Genomic DNA, 16703 nt, shown 5'->3' on the forward strand with positions numbered 1-16703 from the left:
TGCCTTTTCCTTTAGAAGTCCCTTTGGATAAACTGGATGGTAAATTACCTGCCTAAGGCTTTTACTTTACTTGTGCTAATAAGATGAAAATGAATATGTTTGAAGAGCTCTGAACTGAACTTTTCAGACTGCCTGATAATCCATACAACTCTTCTTTAAACATCTTAAGTGAGTGAGCAAATAGAGACTATAATAAAATTGAAAACTGTCACGTGGACGCGTTACCACCCTGTCTAAGTAATGGGGCATGACAAATAAGAGGCACTGCTGTAGAGTTCATATTTTCATTTTATGGCATGCATTAAATATTTGATCATCAGCCAGCAGAGAGGAACAATTGGGCTGAGAGTATCATTTGCAAATAGATGGGTGAGATTTAGATTGTCACAGCCTGAGCACAGGATGGAGAACTTCTGTGTCTGTGCTTCAGTAGTTCCTCTCCACTTTGTAGTGTGCAGACCCCTTAAGGCCCCTTCTGTATATCCTCAGACTGGAAAAAGGAGTTAGTAATGTGTATTTACTTCAGAGGGGATAATAATCCCTATTTACTTCACAGGGGAAGGGATATGTGAAGAGTAATTAGTATTTGTAAGTGCTTTTAAGGATGATGAAAAGGGTGGTGCAAGTATAGAATGTTTGCTAATAAATTTGGTACAAGAAAGGAGAGGAGGAAGATGAGGTTTACAGATGTGTGAAGGTGCTTGGAGACAGAGATGGGCTCCCAGTCAGATTTTCAGAAATCTGTAGGGATCTTAATATCTGAAGCATATTTGAAATTATCTTAGCAGCGAGGCAAACTAAGGTTTTGGCACTCTAACATCTTTTAAAATCTGGCTTGTGCTTTATATTCCTGTCATGTGGGGTGGGAAGGAGGTAGAGTGAGGTCAGCAGCTTGGTAACAGCTGCACTTTCTGATCATCCCCTGTAGAGCAGGCATGGAGATGGAGGATGAGGGAGAAGAGAGGAGGAAGGTAAAAACCTTTGCAAGTCTTTTACAAGGGAGGGTTTTACAGACTGCTGGAAATGCCAGCCAGTGAAACTGGGCACGAGGGAAAGGATGCAGTGACATTCTCCTGCTGAGTGCTGGGTTTAGGGGTTTTTGCTTGTTTAGGGGGGTTTTGGGGTTTTTTTGTTTATTTTTTGTTTTGTTGGGTTTTTTAGGGGGGATTTTTTTTTGTTTTTGGGGGTGGTGTTTTTTGGTTTTTGTTTGTTTGGTTGGTTTTTTTTGTTCAGTTGTTTTGTTTCAATTATCACTGCCCAGAAAAGGGGGTTCAATAGATTTTAATGTAAATATAGTCATTAGTTTAAAACAAAACATTATTACAGTCTATTGGCAGGGCTCCACGTAGAAAGTTCCTTGAGAGTTGGATTCAGTGATTCTTGTGGGTCCCTTCCCAGTCAGAATATTCTGTGATTCTGTGAAACTTTGTTCTGCAGATTCAAAATACAGTAGCTGATGAGAGAACTTAATTTTTGTCATCATTGAAGTGTCAGAGCACACAAACCCACAGGGTAAATCCATGATACAAGTAAGCAATGCAAGCAGCAATCACCAATAGAATGTTTCCTTTTAAAGAGGGGAAAATCTGAGCTTGCAGGGCATTTTGTAAAGGCAGTTAAACATTCTTATCTCTTATGTAAAAATAGAAAAGCTGGGAGCCAGAAAGGTTCAATAAATTATGTGGGATCACACGGGACGTTGCTGTCTTCTGAATTCTTAGTGCTGAGTCCTGGTTTTCCTGGTCCATCCTGAGGCAGAGAAGGCATTGAGGAGCAATCAGTCTGGTCAGAGTTCCAGTGTTTGTGCTTCTTTGGCAATCAGCAATGCCAAAGGCCGCTGCTATACTCCAGAAATAAATTTCTCTGATGTATTGCAGTCAGTCCTTTCTCCTAGGTTTCATTCAGCAGCTCTAGAACTTGCCAGGTGACCACTTACCCAAATCAAAAGCTATTTACTACCTTTTTCAAATAACAAACAGGGTAGTGGACCTTTCCTGTTGTGTTTTATAGCCAGTTGTGGCTGTTCACCTTGAAAATGTAAATTATCATTAGCCTGTGAAACCAGGTGTTTGTTAATCCGTGGTGCTGAAGAATCCATGAATTTTCCCCATGCCCCAGTTTATTGTGACTGTAATTATTCCTGATCAGTTGCTTTGGCTGCAGCAGCTATGCCACAGGGTGACTATAGGCATCTTCCACTAAAGAAGTTTTCTTTCTGGTGTTGCCTTCAGATAGATCAGAAGGCTTTCTGTTGCCCTTTTTACATACAATTCAGGTATGTCAAAATGGTCTGATTTTTACACACCTGAAGTGTTCTCGCTGCCAAATCCATGTAGCTCCTGTAGGAAAACCAAAAATTGATATATGTGTGGGGAGTGTAGAAGGAAAAAAAAAAAGTGGGAAGTAAGGAAGTTTGTTGTTCCTTTTTGGTTAAGAAGTAAGTTAATTTTCTGGGGTGCTCAGCACCTTCTCCCTGAAGGAATCCAGAATCCTCCTTTTCCTGGGGGCCAGTGGTGCCTTTGGAATGCCTCATTTCCCACGCAGTGGTCACTTTCCTCGTGAGCCTTCGGACCTGGGTTTTAGACTGAACATCTGGATTCAGATTCACTTGCAGTATAATTAATTGTATCCCCAGCAGGGTTTTTGGTAGAAGAAGTCTTTCCAAGAAAGCTGCTACACCACTGCTTATGGCAATAGCAGCCAGGTTTACTTCACTGTAACGTGTGTTTATTCTTCTCAGGGCCTGTTGCTGTCATCTGAAGTTGGACTTTGGTGGCAATGTGTGCCCCAGACTGCTAAATCGTTCTGATACATCTCAGTAAAAGCAGGGCAGGCGAGGGCATTTTAATGGGGATTTTTAAGTCTCTTTGAAGGCAGTGTGTGGAGAGTGTGATGGAGGGGAAGAGTCAAATGTTTATTTGAAGATGTGTTTGAATGAATCTTCCTACATAAATTTGCCAGTGTTAAGAAAGAGGGGCTCTGCCCCTTTTAGATCACAAAGGCCTCTCAGTGGGGGATGGTTTTGGTAATGGAAAAAACAAAAAAGGTTCCAGTGTGTGGTGGAGGAGGTAAAATAAACAAACACAATGGATGATTACTTCTCTCCATTAAGGCTTCTTTATCCTTGAGCTCAGGCAGTGGTCAGCATGTTAGCCAGCTGTCCTGGGTTAGGGCAGATTTGGGAGAAAACCTCCAAAGGGGAGCAGCATCCTCCGAGTTTCCTGGAGGGAAGGATGTTCCTTTCAGGCTTTTTCTCCTCTCTACCCCACTCCACTGCTTCCAGAGCTTTTTTAAGTAGACCCCTTCTCGCAGTGGTGCTGCTGTGCCTGCCACTGCAGCCTTTCTGAAGGAATATTGGAGGCCCTTTATGGTTCTTGGGGTTGTCAGTTCAGAGGGGTCTCCCCTTTTCCTATTTGTTTTTACCTTGCCTGCCAATTTGCATTTGTTTGTGCAGGGGTAAACGTGTGTTCAATGACTCAGAGCTGTGTTTTTCTTACCTAGCAGCTCCAGCAGTGTCTAGAGTTAGTTTGTTAAGATGGGTAATTATCAGCTGGTTGTGATTGTTCTTTTCTCTTGCAGTTTTACAGGTATCTCTTGGATTCAAACAAAGCAAAAACCATCTTTCAGGCAGCTGAAGTCAGTCCATGTGCCTGCATGGGGAAGTGTGTTAGCATGTGCAGGCAGGTTCTGGAAAGTGTGCAGTAGTGCTGGAAATGGACCATGGGTGCTCAGAAATCAGCAAATTACAGCTGTGAAAGGGGCTTGTGCAGCCCAGCTGTGAGTGAACAGATGTGTGATTGCACCACCCCTGCTTTTGATGTAGATCTTTAATTCTGACGTTTTTCTGAATAAAAGCTGGGAAAGGAGTACAACAGCCATGAGATAAGTGAAGCAGACTGCTCAGCACAGTGTGCACAGTCAGTGAGACAGGAGCCCTCACTTCATGCCATAATTTTTTCCTGTTCTGTCCCTCATTTGTTGGGCCAGAGATGATCCATGACTGTGGACCATCTGAAGTAGGAGATAGGAATGCAAAACCGCCTGAGCACTTGAAAAAAGTTCATTTTCTCTCTTGGAATAGCAGAACGTCTGAGTAGAATTATTTTTATTTAAACAATTTTTGTTTTACTCTATTGGTATTTCAGAGTAATTTTCTGAGGCAGCAATTTTCACTAGTTTCTGAAAGGCAACATCTGGGCTTTGGAACAATCTCTTTTCAGCTTTGAAAATCCTACCTCAAATTGCTTGTACGTTATAAATGTTCAAATTTTTTTTTTGGTGGTGTTTTTTTAGCATAATGGAAAGGCAATGATGCATTTATTCCCTGTGATTTTATCTTCAAGTTCAGTTGGATTTTTCTTTCTTGGGGTCTCCAGGATTATTTGTTCCTGGGCCAAGAACGCACCTGTCATGTACAAACCCTCCAGAAAGGGAGGAGCATGCACATGGATGTGAACAAAAAAGAATAATAAAAATTCTGGGCAGATGGAAATAACCTGTTAGGAAGAAAAGGTTTGCATCCATTAGAGACATTGCTCTGCTTAAGTTTATTTTTTTTCCTCCCCCCCTCACCACACACGCAGATGCAAAACTGATTTCACTGTCTGTAGTTCTTAAAGGTACACTGAGGCCTCGGTTCTGCTCCCACTAAACTTCATTAAGGCCAAATATTTGATGGAAGTTTGTGCTATCAGTGGTTATCTGCTTTACTGGTATGATCAATTTAGCCAGGAAACATAGAAGTTAGATGACAAAGTAGAATGATAGTGCAAATTCAGATGTGTAAACACCAGTGGCTACCTTGAAAATAATTTTATGAGTGTGATTATATGCAAATTTACTGGAAGGAAACATATATGCAATATAAAGTTATTATTCTGAACTTTACAGTAGGGAAACTGAGAGTGAAGTGGGGGAAAAAAAGAAACTTCTAAAAATTTCCATGGTTTTGGTTTGTTTGTGATTACACACAAACTGCAGAGGAAATGTTGCTTAGAAAACAGTTAAAATACAATTTGTTGAATTAAAAATTTAAATAAAGAAAGGGGAAAGGAGAGGGGGGTTGAAGCTCAGTGGCTGCTGGTTTGGCACGCACATCAGACAGTGGCGTGGTGGAGGAGTGGGAAAAGCTGTGTCATATTCTACCAAGGTCTCAGTCAAAATGATGTCTCCTCACACTGAAATCTGGACATCTTTTGGGGGAGAATTCTTGTTATTAGTGTTGATTTTGCTGAAAGTAATTAATCATTTAACAATGCTTAAAGAAAAATTTGTGTCGGCTTGATTAGACAAATACTGCGAATGACCGAGAATGCAGAAGTTTTAATATTTACTGACTTTCCAAAATGAGCCCATCTTCCTCATGTTTCTTTGTAATAAGTCGGTCATAATTGTCATAATTTTCGAGCTGATTCAAGTCCTTGCCTTCGTTTCTCTCAGTGGGAATTAGGTGTGCACGTCTGTGATGTGTGGGTTCCTGGTGCTCTCCCACTCAGTGTCTGCAGCAGGACTGACACTTTCCTGTCATTTTCAGGTATTAGTTTGTGCAGTGAAATCTCAAGGCTTGGAATTTCTAATTATTTCACTAGATCCTCTTTGTAGTTCAGCAGGCAGAGGAGTGGTGATTACCTAATGTCACAGTGATTGAGGTAGTGCTTTCAGCAGCAAGCACTTCTTAAAACTTTACACGAAAATAAAAGCAAAACTGCTATTTTTGTGGTGGCATGATGACAAATTTTACACAATAATAAAAAGTATAATAAATAATAAAAAACCAAGATGCATGAGGAGCTGAAGAGTCAGGGTACATTTCTGAAAGGTTGGGGGCTGGAAGGAAAGGAAGCCAGAGTTAATTTGAGGATGCACTGGAAAATAAATGAGCTTGTGGATTTAATTCAAAATCATCCAAGCAGAGTCTTTTGCATGAAAGAAGCCAGTGATCAGGCTCAGTTTACTTGAAACATCAACAATGACTGCATCCTGCTGTTTCAGAGTTTGTGCTGGTAGATGCTTATCGTCCTTGACACGGCGGCACCGCCGTTGCGCGCCCGGTGCCGTGGCCGTGCCACCACCACCACCACGTGCCTCTGCTGCTCTGGAGAACTGCTCCAAACCCACAGGCTTGGGAGTCTGAGCTCTTAGAAACACTCTTTTCAGAAAACATCATCCCGTGGTTCCAGGTTTGTAAAGGTCTTACTGGAATCTTTTAGCTTGTATACAGGATGAGTGAAAAACAAAGGGGTGGTGAAGTTGGCAGGTGCCAAATAAAAATCAGCAGAACCCAGGTTCTCCTGCTGAAGCTGATTTTGAATGTGTGTCTCTGGGTGAACTGCTGAATATTCCTGCTTAGCACACACCAGTGAGATACAAAGTCTCTGTGAGATCTGTGGAAGAATTAGGTAATATTCCTTACAGGAATAATAGTAGATATTATTATATATATCAAGTGTGTTCATTGCCTTCCAAATTCTGTTTTGGTTGAAGGCTGCTTTTTCCAGGCCACAGTATTTCACTAAAAACTTGCTCGTACACAGTCTTTCCCAGTTACCTGCTTCACAAAGTCCCTGAAAAGCTTTGTGTAGCACATGGTGGGAATGTTCAGCATGAACTTTTGTTGACAGTGGATTTTTACTAGACTTGATTTTACAATGGTTTTTTGTGCATAAATTCCTTGCAAGTGCAAGAAAACGGAGATGATAAAATTTTAGTTGATGGCATAGAATTTTTAGAAAGTTTTTTTTAATTTATTTTTTCATTTTTCTAATAAAAAAGGGTCTTGTTAACATTTTCTTGAAGGACACTTGTAACTTTATTATTTGAGAGTTTCAAATCTTATCAAATTGAAACAATTTATATATATTTAGTACTTGGAGCAGTAGCTTTTCTCAAAAAACAGTTTCCACATTATGTGGAATATCAGTTTTATGAGCTGGGCTGCTGATATTACAGTAAAATTTAAAATGGATTGGGAATTACGTATTCCCTTCCCATTTTATATTCAGAGTCCTTTAAACTGGAGGACTGTCCAAAATTGTTCAAGTTACCCCATACAGAGAGGAAATCTGGAAAGCCAAAGGGAGAAGGTGGGCCGGGTGAAATGGAAATTATGGGGTGCCCCTGAGCATAGGATGGCTTCTGGCAGCTCTAATGATAGACCTCTGCACAGAAATGTTACTCAGGTTGTGCTGTAGTGAGCTTGGTTTGTGTGAACAAAGTTGACTTGTTCACCAAAGCCGCCTTTGAATAGCACAAGTTATTCGTAGCATAGTGTATTTTGAAAGATAAGTGATTGATATGATCTTAGAAAGTAATAATTAACAGATTATCCCACCTCAGTGTGAGTGACAGATGAAAGCACGTTTCACACACAGTTTTTACTGATTAGCAGATTATAGACTTTTTCCTTTTTTTTTTTTTTAATTGTAGAATTACTTGAGTGAAGAATTCCAAACCAGGCTGTAAATGACTCAAAGATATTGCCAAATGAAGTCTGTTTTTAGTGGTGTGTGTAGAAACAAGTCAGGCTTGCAGTTCCCAGTGGGACAGTGTGTGGGAGTCTGCCACCCTTACTCATGTTGAGTAATACCTTATTACACAAGTAATCTTGTCAAAATGAATAGAGTTGGTTTTTTTAGAGGTACTAGTTATTCAGTGTACATAAATAATGAATTACTTTGGGGCCACAACAGAATGGAAACCGTTATTAGTGTTAGCTGGCACCTCTTGCCAGGGCTGTGTGCAAGGAGAGATCATAGTTTGAGTGAACCTGGGAAGAAGAACTGGTTTATTAGAATTAAATGTGGTCAGGGATGAGGCAGATGCATTGCTGACATTTTGTATAAGCTTGTGTTTATGCATCTATATATGTGTGTGTGTGCTTATACATTAGATACATGTAGCAGTGCTGCTGTCTGTAATCATAATTATTTCCTGCGGAAAGGCAGTCTGCAGCTTTCCAGCAAGTACTGCAATTAGAGGTAAATATCCCTGCAGAGAGTCAGATTGAATCCCAGTGAAGTTCTTGGGCTGGTTTAGCACTCAGGATTTGTGTTCAGGAGCAGATTCCTGGTGCTGCTGGTGCTCCAGGCTGCTGCTGGTCTGCTCCTCACCCTCTGCTCCCATCCCTGGCACTCAGGGCTGGGGGATTTAGACTCTGGCCAGGAGAAAAGCCGGGTTTGGGGCTGCCAGAGGAGCTCAGGGGGTGAGTGTTTCCCTGCTGGCTCAGAACTGGCTGTGCCGCTGCAGTCGGGCACTGTCACGCCTGGTTATGGTGAGAAAACAACAATGCCTCTCTTGATAAAAGAGCCTCTTGCACAGTCAGAGTTTTGACATACAGTTTAAATCGTCTTTCTACATCCTGTGGACTTGGAGCTGTCAGAGAGGCAAAGCCTGTGTTTGAACGGAAAAGCTTTTTATTTCTTTTAAAAAAGTGTACCAGCTGTAATTATCCATAACTTTGCAGGCCTGTTTTAATGCTGGTTTATAATTACTGGTCTTAATGCTAGATTATAGAAAGTCATGTATAAATAGTCAGAACAGAGGGACCTGGGGAGTTTTTAACCTGTAGATTGCTGTGGGTTGTGTGATTGCTGTGATGGGATTTTGCCTGTGTGTGTATGGGGTGAGCTGTGTAATGATTGATGAATCCCTTAATTAACTCCCAACAAGTTAAGATTTATGGCCTCATATCTTTTTCTCCTGACACATCTGTGTTTGACACTTTTGAAGACGTGGATAAGCCCCTTCTCCAAGAGCTTTTGTAGGTATCTGAAATGTTTCTGAGGTATTTTGCTTAATGTAACAAGATTAGAGTTTTATGACACAAAATTTATTAAATTTTATGACACGAACAATCGAATTGGAAAGGATGCAGGTTGTGTGCTAGAGGGCACTATCTCCTTGAGTTCTGAATACCACTTCAGATTTATTTTGGGAGTACAATCATGGATGAAATGAACCGGAACCAATGAACAAATGGAGATGGAGTGGGGGACACTTAAGTGAGGTTCTGTTAAAAATAGTAATAATAAAAAATATAGCTATGGAAATATCACTTTTGTGCGACACTAAATTCAAGGGAAAAAGCAAACAAGAAAAACAGTCGTATTTAGCAGCCTGAAATTATTTGGATGGAACCAATAAGTGTAGGAAACAATTCATGTGGATGTAGTGTAGCTCTTACTTGCTCCAGTGGGAAAATCCAGCCATGCTGAAGTCCATGCAAAAACTCCGAGATCAATAGACACAGGGTATCAGTTTGAGGCTGCAAAGAGTCTGTTACAAATTGAAGGGCATAAAGAAATATTTGGAGAAACTGTTGTAATATGAATCACATAAAATATTTGTTGGATAAGACTGAGTTAGAACAATGAGGTTTTTACTTTGCTGAAAAAACATTCTTCCTACCAGGAAAAGCATTATTTAATGAAAATTGAACAAAGGGCATTTTTGGGTTTTTTAACTGCAGTTTCTGCATATTACAAAGCCCTTCTGAAATCAGGTCTCTTTACAGGGAATAGTATCAAATCTGAATTCATCACCAGAATTAAATCTTCAGTTTCATCCCAACCACTGATGAAATCATACAGAGATGCATTTCATAATTCCAACGTGTCTGTGGAATGGCTTGGGTACAGCCTGTGTCCCAGTGCATCAGAACTTTGCAGATTTAGGTTCTCTCCAAAATTGCCACCTACCTGGTTTTATTCAGTAGAAGTGATTAATGGCATTTCAAAATGCAATTCTTCTTGAAACAATGAAGTTGCATCAGATTTCATCTGCAGTGATACCTTTTACATTTGGAATCTGGTGTGCTGTATTGCTTTTGTACTTTTGTACGTTTCTGAGTTATGTCTTGGGGTTTGGGGTTTTTTTTTAAATCCTATCCATAAATTGATGCTTCGTGTTCCATTGTAAATCTTCTTTCAGAGTGATGTAACTGAAAACCGTTCAGTTTAAATTTGAGGAAAAGATCTGGAAGTCACGTGAGCTGTGAACTGTGGTGTTATCACTGAGGGCAGATCCAGGATGTTTGCAGTCCTTTGTTAGGATGGGATCATTCCAGTGCTTCATTAGATCTAGACCTGTTTAAAGGAGCTCAGTTTCAGATAATGTTGCTGCTCAGAAATTAGCTGTTTCCCTTTCCTTGTTGTTTGTGGTGGGAACTCTGCTTGCATCCTAGATGTGGAATCTGTTAAGACCTGGTATTAGCTCAGTAGGATAAGCAAGATTTATGAAGAGTATTAAGGGGATGCATGATGTGGGGGCACATCAAATTTGGGAAATGAACCAGTCAAGCTGTAGAAATGATGAAAGACATTTGCAGATGACTTTTTCTTGTTTCATGTTTTCTACTTGGGAACCTCTCAGAGATTTGATCCTTTTGGTAGTTATTATCCTTTAGGAAGACATTTCCAAAAGTAGATGTGGATATATTAATTTATTTATTTAAGTCTTCCATTTCCCTATGGAAATTTCCTAGATGCTCATAAGAATAAGAAATTTTGGTGAAACTGATTTTTGTCTGACTCAGGCTGGCTGCGGACAGAGCTGCCTGAACACAAATTATATTTGGTGTCTGAGCTGTCCACGTTTGTGTGTCCATTTCTTTGGGTGTCCTCGGAAGACTAATGCAGATTAATGCCTCAACTTTGCTGCCTTAGCCATTTTACTGATTTGTTAGTCTTCTAGGATGGGCACGTGGCTTGTAATTTAAATTGGATGTTTTAGAGACAAAAGGAAAAGTTTCTTCTACCCTTTCTGCTTTCACTGTAGTTTGGCCTACAATCCAATCTGTAGCTTTTCGTTTTAGATCAAAAAGCATAATAATCTCTGTTATTGCAAGTGTGTGGAGGTGGACACCTCTATTATCTTCCTTGTCTGTTTATATAAATTCCCTGCAGAAAATTATTTCATCCCTGTTGGGAACAGTGACAAGCAGAGGAAGAAGATCTGAAACTCTATATTCGCATCTGAAGTTAACAGAAGAGCTTTATTTCAGCGTGATATTCCAACTTTCCTTGTGAAGCAATGTGACAGAATCTGTGTTATTCTAGGTTAACAGCAGTAGGAGTTCTTGACACAGTTTGAGTATATAATATATAATCCAAATCGTCAATACAGAACAAGGCATCCTCTCTCTCTGTAATTTATTGTCAGAGTGAATTGCAGTGGGGACTTCTGTGCGTGGCTTACAATATTTTCAGTCATTTTATCAAATATAAATGTTCTAAAGTATAGAAAATTACTGTGGAATAATTGAGTAATGATCTTGTGTCCATCCCTTTTTGTTTGCCAAAATTGAGACAACTGCTTAGTGCTGATTTTCAGGGAGATTTTGTAAATGCTGAGGCTTCTATTAAAGTAGTGTTAAAATGAGTAACCAAAAAACTTAAATTCAGTAGCAAATGTCAGTCTTAGTGCAGTACAATGCAAAATATGAATAATTCACATTAACTTTAGAAGGGAGTTGTGTGGTTTCTGCAGAAGGGTTTGAGATCTGTCACATCAAACATAGCTGTAAAATGCTGAATTCAGTGGGCTATAGAAAACTGCCAGTAAGAGTCTATCTGGTGATCTCTGTCTTTGTGCATATGCTTTGCTGCAGACACGTAGGTGGGAAAGCCTAGAAGACAGAATTCAGGTAGGATGTATGAAGTGTTAGTCTGTTGGACTAAGTCAGACATTATTAGAAAATACAGATTGGTTCTCAGCACTGGCAATAGGTGGTGATCAGAACAGGCAGTGTGCAGCTGCATGGAGGTTCTGGTAGGGATTTTTTTGTCTGAGTTTTTGTTGGTTTTTCTGGTTTTTTTCCCTTTTTTTTTCTCAATATAATCTAACTTGGCTCAGGAGGCAAGGCTCAAAATGAGATCATTAGAAGCAAAATAAGTCTTAACAAAGGGCTGTTTAAAGTCACTGTTTGTTTTCAGACCCAGTTGACTGCTGCTAAGAACCATTCTGTGCTCAATATCCCAGATCCTGTGGACATGCTCCACCTCCAGCTGCCCCACACATGGACCAGGAGGCTGCTGGGCTCTTCAAATGCAGCCCTTTAACTGTGGAGTGGAAAATAAAAAATGGGCTAGTCAGAATCACGAATACAAGATTTTTGAGGAGGAGCAATATTACTTCAGCCCCTTTTTTTAACTTTTGCATACAGATAGCCTTCAGTTTCCTTGGTTATAAATTTATTTTTTTTCCCCTGTGAAATATTTCCATATTTTTAATTTCTTCTTTTGGCTGTGCCTGGAGGATTTCTCCTCATTCTGCTCCTTGCAGATGCCCCTGGTTAGCACAGGGATGAGCATAACCCTGATTTTCATTAACAGGGTTGCTGTAATTAATCCCAGAATTGGTCTGCATTTTAAGACTTCATTGTACCTCCCTCTATTTTAGACACCAGGCTGGAAGCATTCTGGGTTCTGTACGATTTTCAGGAGTGCTTGTCTTGAATGGTACTTGAATTTGCCCATGATTGAGGTTTCTTCCAGTGTTTCTGAAAGTTGAAGATAAACATGTCCTATCAGACATTATCAAAAACTTCACAATGTAGGCCTGAATTTCAAGTCAATATTTCTGTGTGATTTTTCCAGTGTGTGCTCTAGGTATCTTCCTTGTGTATGCTTTTTTATGTAGTTATAGATATAAATTACATTTTAATGGGATTTTTTTTCTGATCTATCTATAGATAGGAAGAATTTGATATATAGATGGAAGGATTTGATAGCAGGTCTGCATTCAATCCTGACCTTCATTTAAAGCCCCTGACTTTATGTTGTCAGAAAGCTTAGATTATTAATGTCCAAATGTTTAATTTTTTAACTATACCAGATCTGCAAACCTGGAAATATCCTTGCAACACTCAGTTGCTCACATGGGTGAAATTTTGTAAACACAGACGTTTTGGCCTGCTAGCAAGTTCTTTTATTGTATTGTATTTTATTTTACTTTGTGGGGGTTTTTTTATCAGTTGTGGTCGATAATGAGATGCAGATGATTATTCCTTAAAAGCTAGGTTGACAATAGCTTCTATCGGGAGACATTCTATCTTCATAGAGTCCCTTGCAAATGCAAAACTAGATGGGTATTTTTTAAAAGGAATTGCATTTCATTATGCAGTCTTAGGTGAATTTTCATGTTTAAGAAGCCAGAATACAAGAGAGTGCTATATTAGTGTATTATTCTCACAACAAACAAGGCACTGTTCTGTTGCTACCTGCTTGGCCATTGTTCCCAATTGTGTGTGCTTTGCAGTGGTATTTGGATGGTTTCCTGCTCTCTGCCAGCACAAAAAAGGCATTTCTGTTACAATGGCCCCTAACCACACAATGACGGCATTAAGGATTTATTTGGAGGTTTCATTATTTTCTCCTCTTTTGTTCCTTCCAGGATGTCTTCCAAGCGACCAGCCTCTCCGTATGGGGAAGCAGATGGAGAGGTAGCCATGGTGACAAGCAGACAGAAAGTGGGAGAAGAGGAGAGTGACGGGCTCCCAGCCTTTCACCTTCCCTTGCATGTGAGTTTTCCCAACAAGCCTCACTCTGAGGAATTTCAGCCAGTTTCTCTGCTGACGCAAGAGAACTGTGGCCATAGGACTCCCACTTCCCAGCACAACACAATGGTAGGTTTGCTTTGCTCTATTGTGCTTGCATCCCTTCTCTGAGTTCTGCCTCTGCAGTAGCTTGGCACCCAGGTCTGCCCTCGCTGGGGTGTGCAGGGCTCAGCCCCACGTACAGAACCTGCCCTGCTGGGCTGGCCCTGCCCTCGCTGCAAGGGCTGAGCCTCTGGCACTGCAGGCTTTTCCTCACCTTTGCCTGGTGGCATTTGGGGTGCTAAAAGTGTGTTAGCTGCACTGATGTGAGCTGGAAGTGTATGTGTTCAGCAAACAGCAAACGGGCTTGGAGCGCTCGAAGTGAGAGTCACGTTTGGCATGGAGTCTGGAACATCACCCTGATGCCAAGTTTGTGCAACAGTAAAGCTTGAAAGACTGTATAAAGGGTAAAAAAAAAAAGAAACTGAATTCTGATGACTTAAAAACTTACATCTGATGTGTAATTCACGTCACAGATACCCACAATAACATTTACTGTGCTTATGAAATTAAATCAGCGTACTGCTTTTTGAGTTTCCACTCTGCAACTGAGGCTGAGCACTTAATTCATGGCAGGCAGCAGTCCAGGGGAAGCCCAGAACTGGCTGTATCTTAAAGAAGACAAAACAATGCCCTGTTCCTTGCTAGTATTGTAGTGTCACTGTTCTGCGTTTGGGCCCTTGCCATGGGGTACTGATACATTTTCAGAAAGGTTGAAAGGTGCAGGGAAAGGCCCCCCAGCACTGAGGCACTTGGACAAAGCTCTGTTGTGAGCACAGAGCTTGCACAGCTCTTGCCTGTTTACAAATTGGCTGTAACTTTTCTGTTAGTCCCCCTCTTCGACTAGGGCACTGGTAATTTCACTGGAAGGGAAGATAATAAGTGGACCTGCATATTTGAAGGCTTTTAAAAAGGCATTGCAAAATAGGTGATAGTGTATTCTCATAAAAGCCTGCAAGAGCTCCACAGTGGTATTTAAGCCCTTACAGCTCATTATGCATATGTAACAAGCCCTAAGTAAAAAGCCTTAGGGATTATTATTTCTCATAGGACCAAGTCACTGGATATTCACTGAAGCTGCTCTCCTAGACAGAATAACTCATTGATCCTGATCCATTTTCCTTCCTTTTTTGGGCTAATGCTTAAGCTCAGACAGTGGTTTGGAATACGTAATTTTAGTTTGTGTTATTGCAACTCTACATGGAGAAAGAACATCACTGGAGAAATTACTCATGGGCAGACAATGTCATTATCTTTTTTGAGCTTGTTTATTTCTCATCCTTTATCTTATGTTTTATGGAGATGAAATTCATGAATGTAACAGTTGCAGCCATGGGGATGTTAGGGTATGTAGCTAATGTATGGGCTTTGCTATATTGTGGCCTGTTTCAAGAGAGTGTTTTGAAGATAAGGAATTGTTTCTGACAGCATTTAAGTCAATAGATAAACTTGTGATGGCACCAGTAGTGTGGAGTCAGACCCTAATGAAATAAAAACATACTGTTTCCTAAGGAGTCCAGCAGGAATATTTCAGCTGCACCTCACTGGAACATTTAACTGCTCTATAACTGATTTTAACTAACTCCTTTGCTTCTTTATTCGTTATAGTTTGGAAGAGCTAGAGGTTTAGCTGATCATCTAGTGTAGCTTCCTGCTATGAAGGTTGTATTTAATGTGATGTTAGAACAGTGTTTTCTGTCTTTTTACAGTACAAGATACTGGCTCGTGGGATGTTTCAGATGGTTTTGCTGCAGCAGTGACACACTGCAGGCTTACCTGAGGCAGTGTTTGGGGGTTGCAAGGGTCTAGCTTTGTACATATTTAAGAATACTGGCAGCCTGTATGAATGTAACATTTTAGTAATATCTCTCTTTTAGTGAGGACTGTGTTGCAAAAATCATCGCTCAGGTAGTTCAGAAAGGATGTAGCCTAGGTGTCTCCAGAAGGAAGGAAGTGATTGGTCTAAATGAGCAAAATAGACATTGTCACTCCCTCTGCTCTTGTGGTATGTAGTTATCAGAAGGAAATCACTGGATAACATTTGGATGACTTCAGTTTGTGTGCACAGCAGTGACAAAAATCATTCCCAAAGGGAAATTCCCTTTCTAACATGGCAGAGGGCAATTTTGTACTGTTTGAATTGACATTCTGCTGTTTTGTCATCTCTGGGAAGCAGATCCAGGTGTGTGCAGGTGTGCACCAGCACCACAGAGTGCAGTCTGATAGAGTTTTATTGATAAACCTCCAGGAGCTTCACACTTCCCAGCTTACACTTCTGAAAATTCACCCTATTGCACTTTACCAAGTTTTACTAACTTAGTGAGACAGCTCAAAATTATGGGTTGATTTTTATAAGAGGAGGGCGAAATTCCTATAAGGACATCTTCAAAATTGGCAAAAATCTGCACAGGCCAGCTTCCCACCAAAATGAGCCAAGGTATTTCTGGGGATGTTGGAAGTGCAGCCACAGAAAGGTTGGTGCAGTGGGCACAAACTGAACTGGAGGGCCCCTGTGGACATCAGGAAATGCTTTTTTTTGAGCACAGAGCAGGTTGCCTGGGGAGGCTGTGGAGTCTCCCTCCCTAGAGATGCTCAGAGGTCATCTGGCCATGGTCCTGGCTGCTCAAGCAGGGGGATTGGGCCAGGTCTGCTCTGCAGATCTCTACCAGCCTCAGCCAAGGCAGGGCTGACTCTAGCTCAAACTTTCTCCCGATAGAAGAAACTGGATACTTACTTTAAAGTAGGAAAACTCTTCTCCTGATAAGAAAAGAAACAATAATTTATCAGATTTAAAGCCACTGCTCAGCAGAAAATAAAAGACAAATGGTTTGACCTGGAATATATCTGAGAGTTCCCTTAGGACGTTCGCGGCAGGCCAGGAGCTTTGCAGGGAAACACTTGAGGATTACAGTATCAGTCAATAGCTCTTTTGAAGAAACCTATTAAGGCTACAGTATTTGGGTAGCACAGATAGTTGTTAGCTCACCTAAGTTACAAAGGTTTGTTTTACTTGTTTCTATTTGCCTGCCTTTATGTTCTATTTGTCTGCTTTTGCAACTCTCAAGACCACTGATCTCACCAATGGTGTCTGTGTGCTAAATTCTGAAAATGA

The 16703-nt window shown here is 40.6% G+C and overlaps 1 protein-coding gene across 9 annotated transcripts in view; it reads left to right on the top strand.

Annotated features, from left to right (window-relative positions):
- SOX5 (SRY-box transcription factor 5) overlaps positions 1–16703 on the top strand; it is a 276165-nt gene that overhangs the window by 22805 nt on the left and 236657 nt on the right. For 7 of the 9 annotated variants that reach the window (XM_064421478.1, XM_064421482.1, XM_064421474.1 and 4 more), the window contains one exon: positions 13390–13621. In XM_064421478.1, the coding sequence (XP_064277548.1) occupies positions 13390–13621 (232 nt within the window). The remainder of the gene's footprint in view (positions 1–13389; positions 13622–16703) is intronic. The other 2 variants (XM_064421479.1, XM_064421480.1) reach the window with 1 other exon arrangement.

This window comes from Passer domesticus, chromosome 5 (genome assembly GCF_036417665.1).
Source record: "Passer domesticus isolate bPasDom1 chromosome 5, bPasDom1.hap1, whole genome shotgun sequence".
In the NCBI taxonomy this organism is placed as follows: Eukaryota; Metazoa; Chordata; class Aves; order Passeriformes; family Passeridae; genus Passer; species Passer domesticus.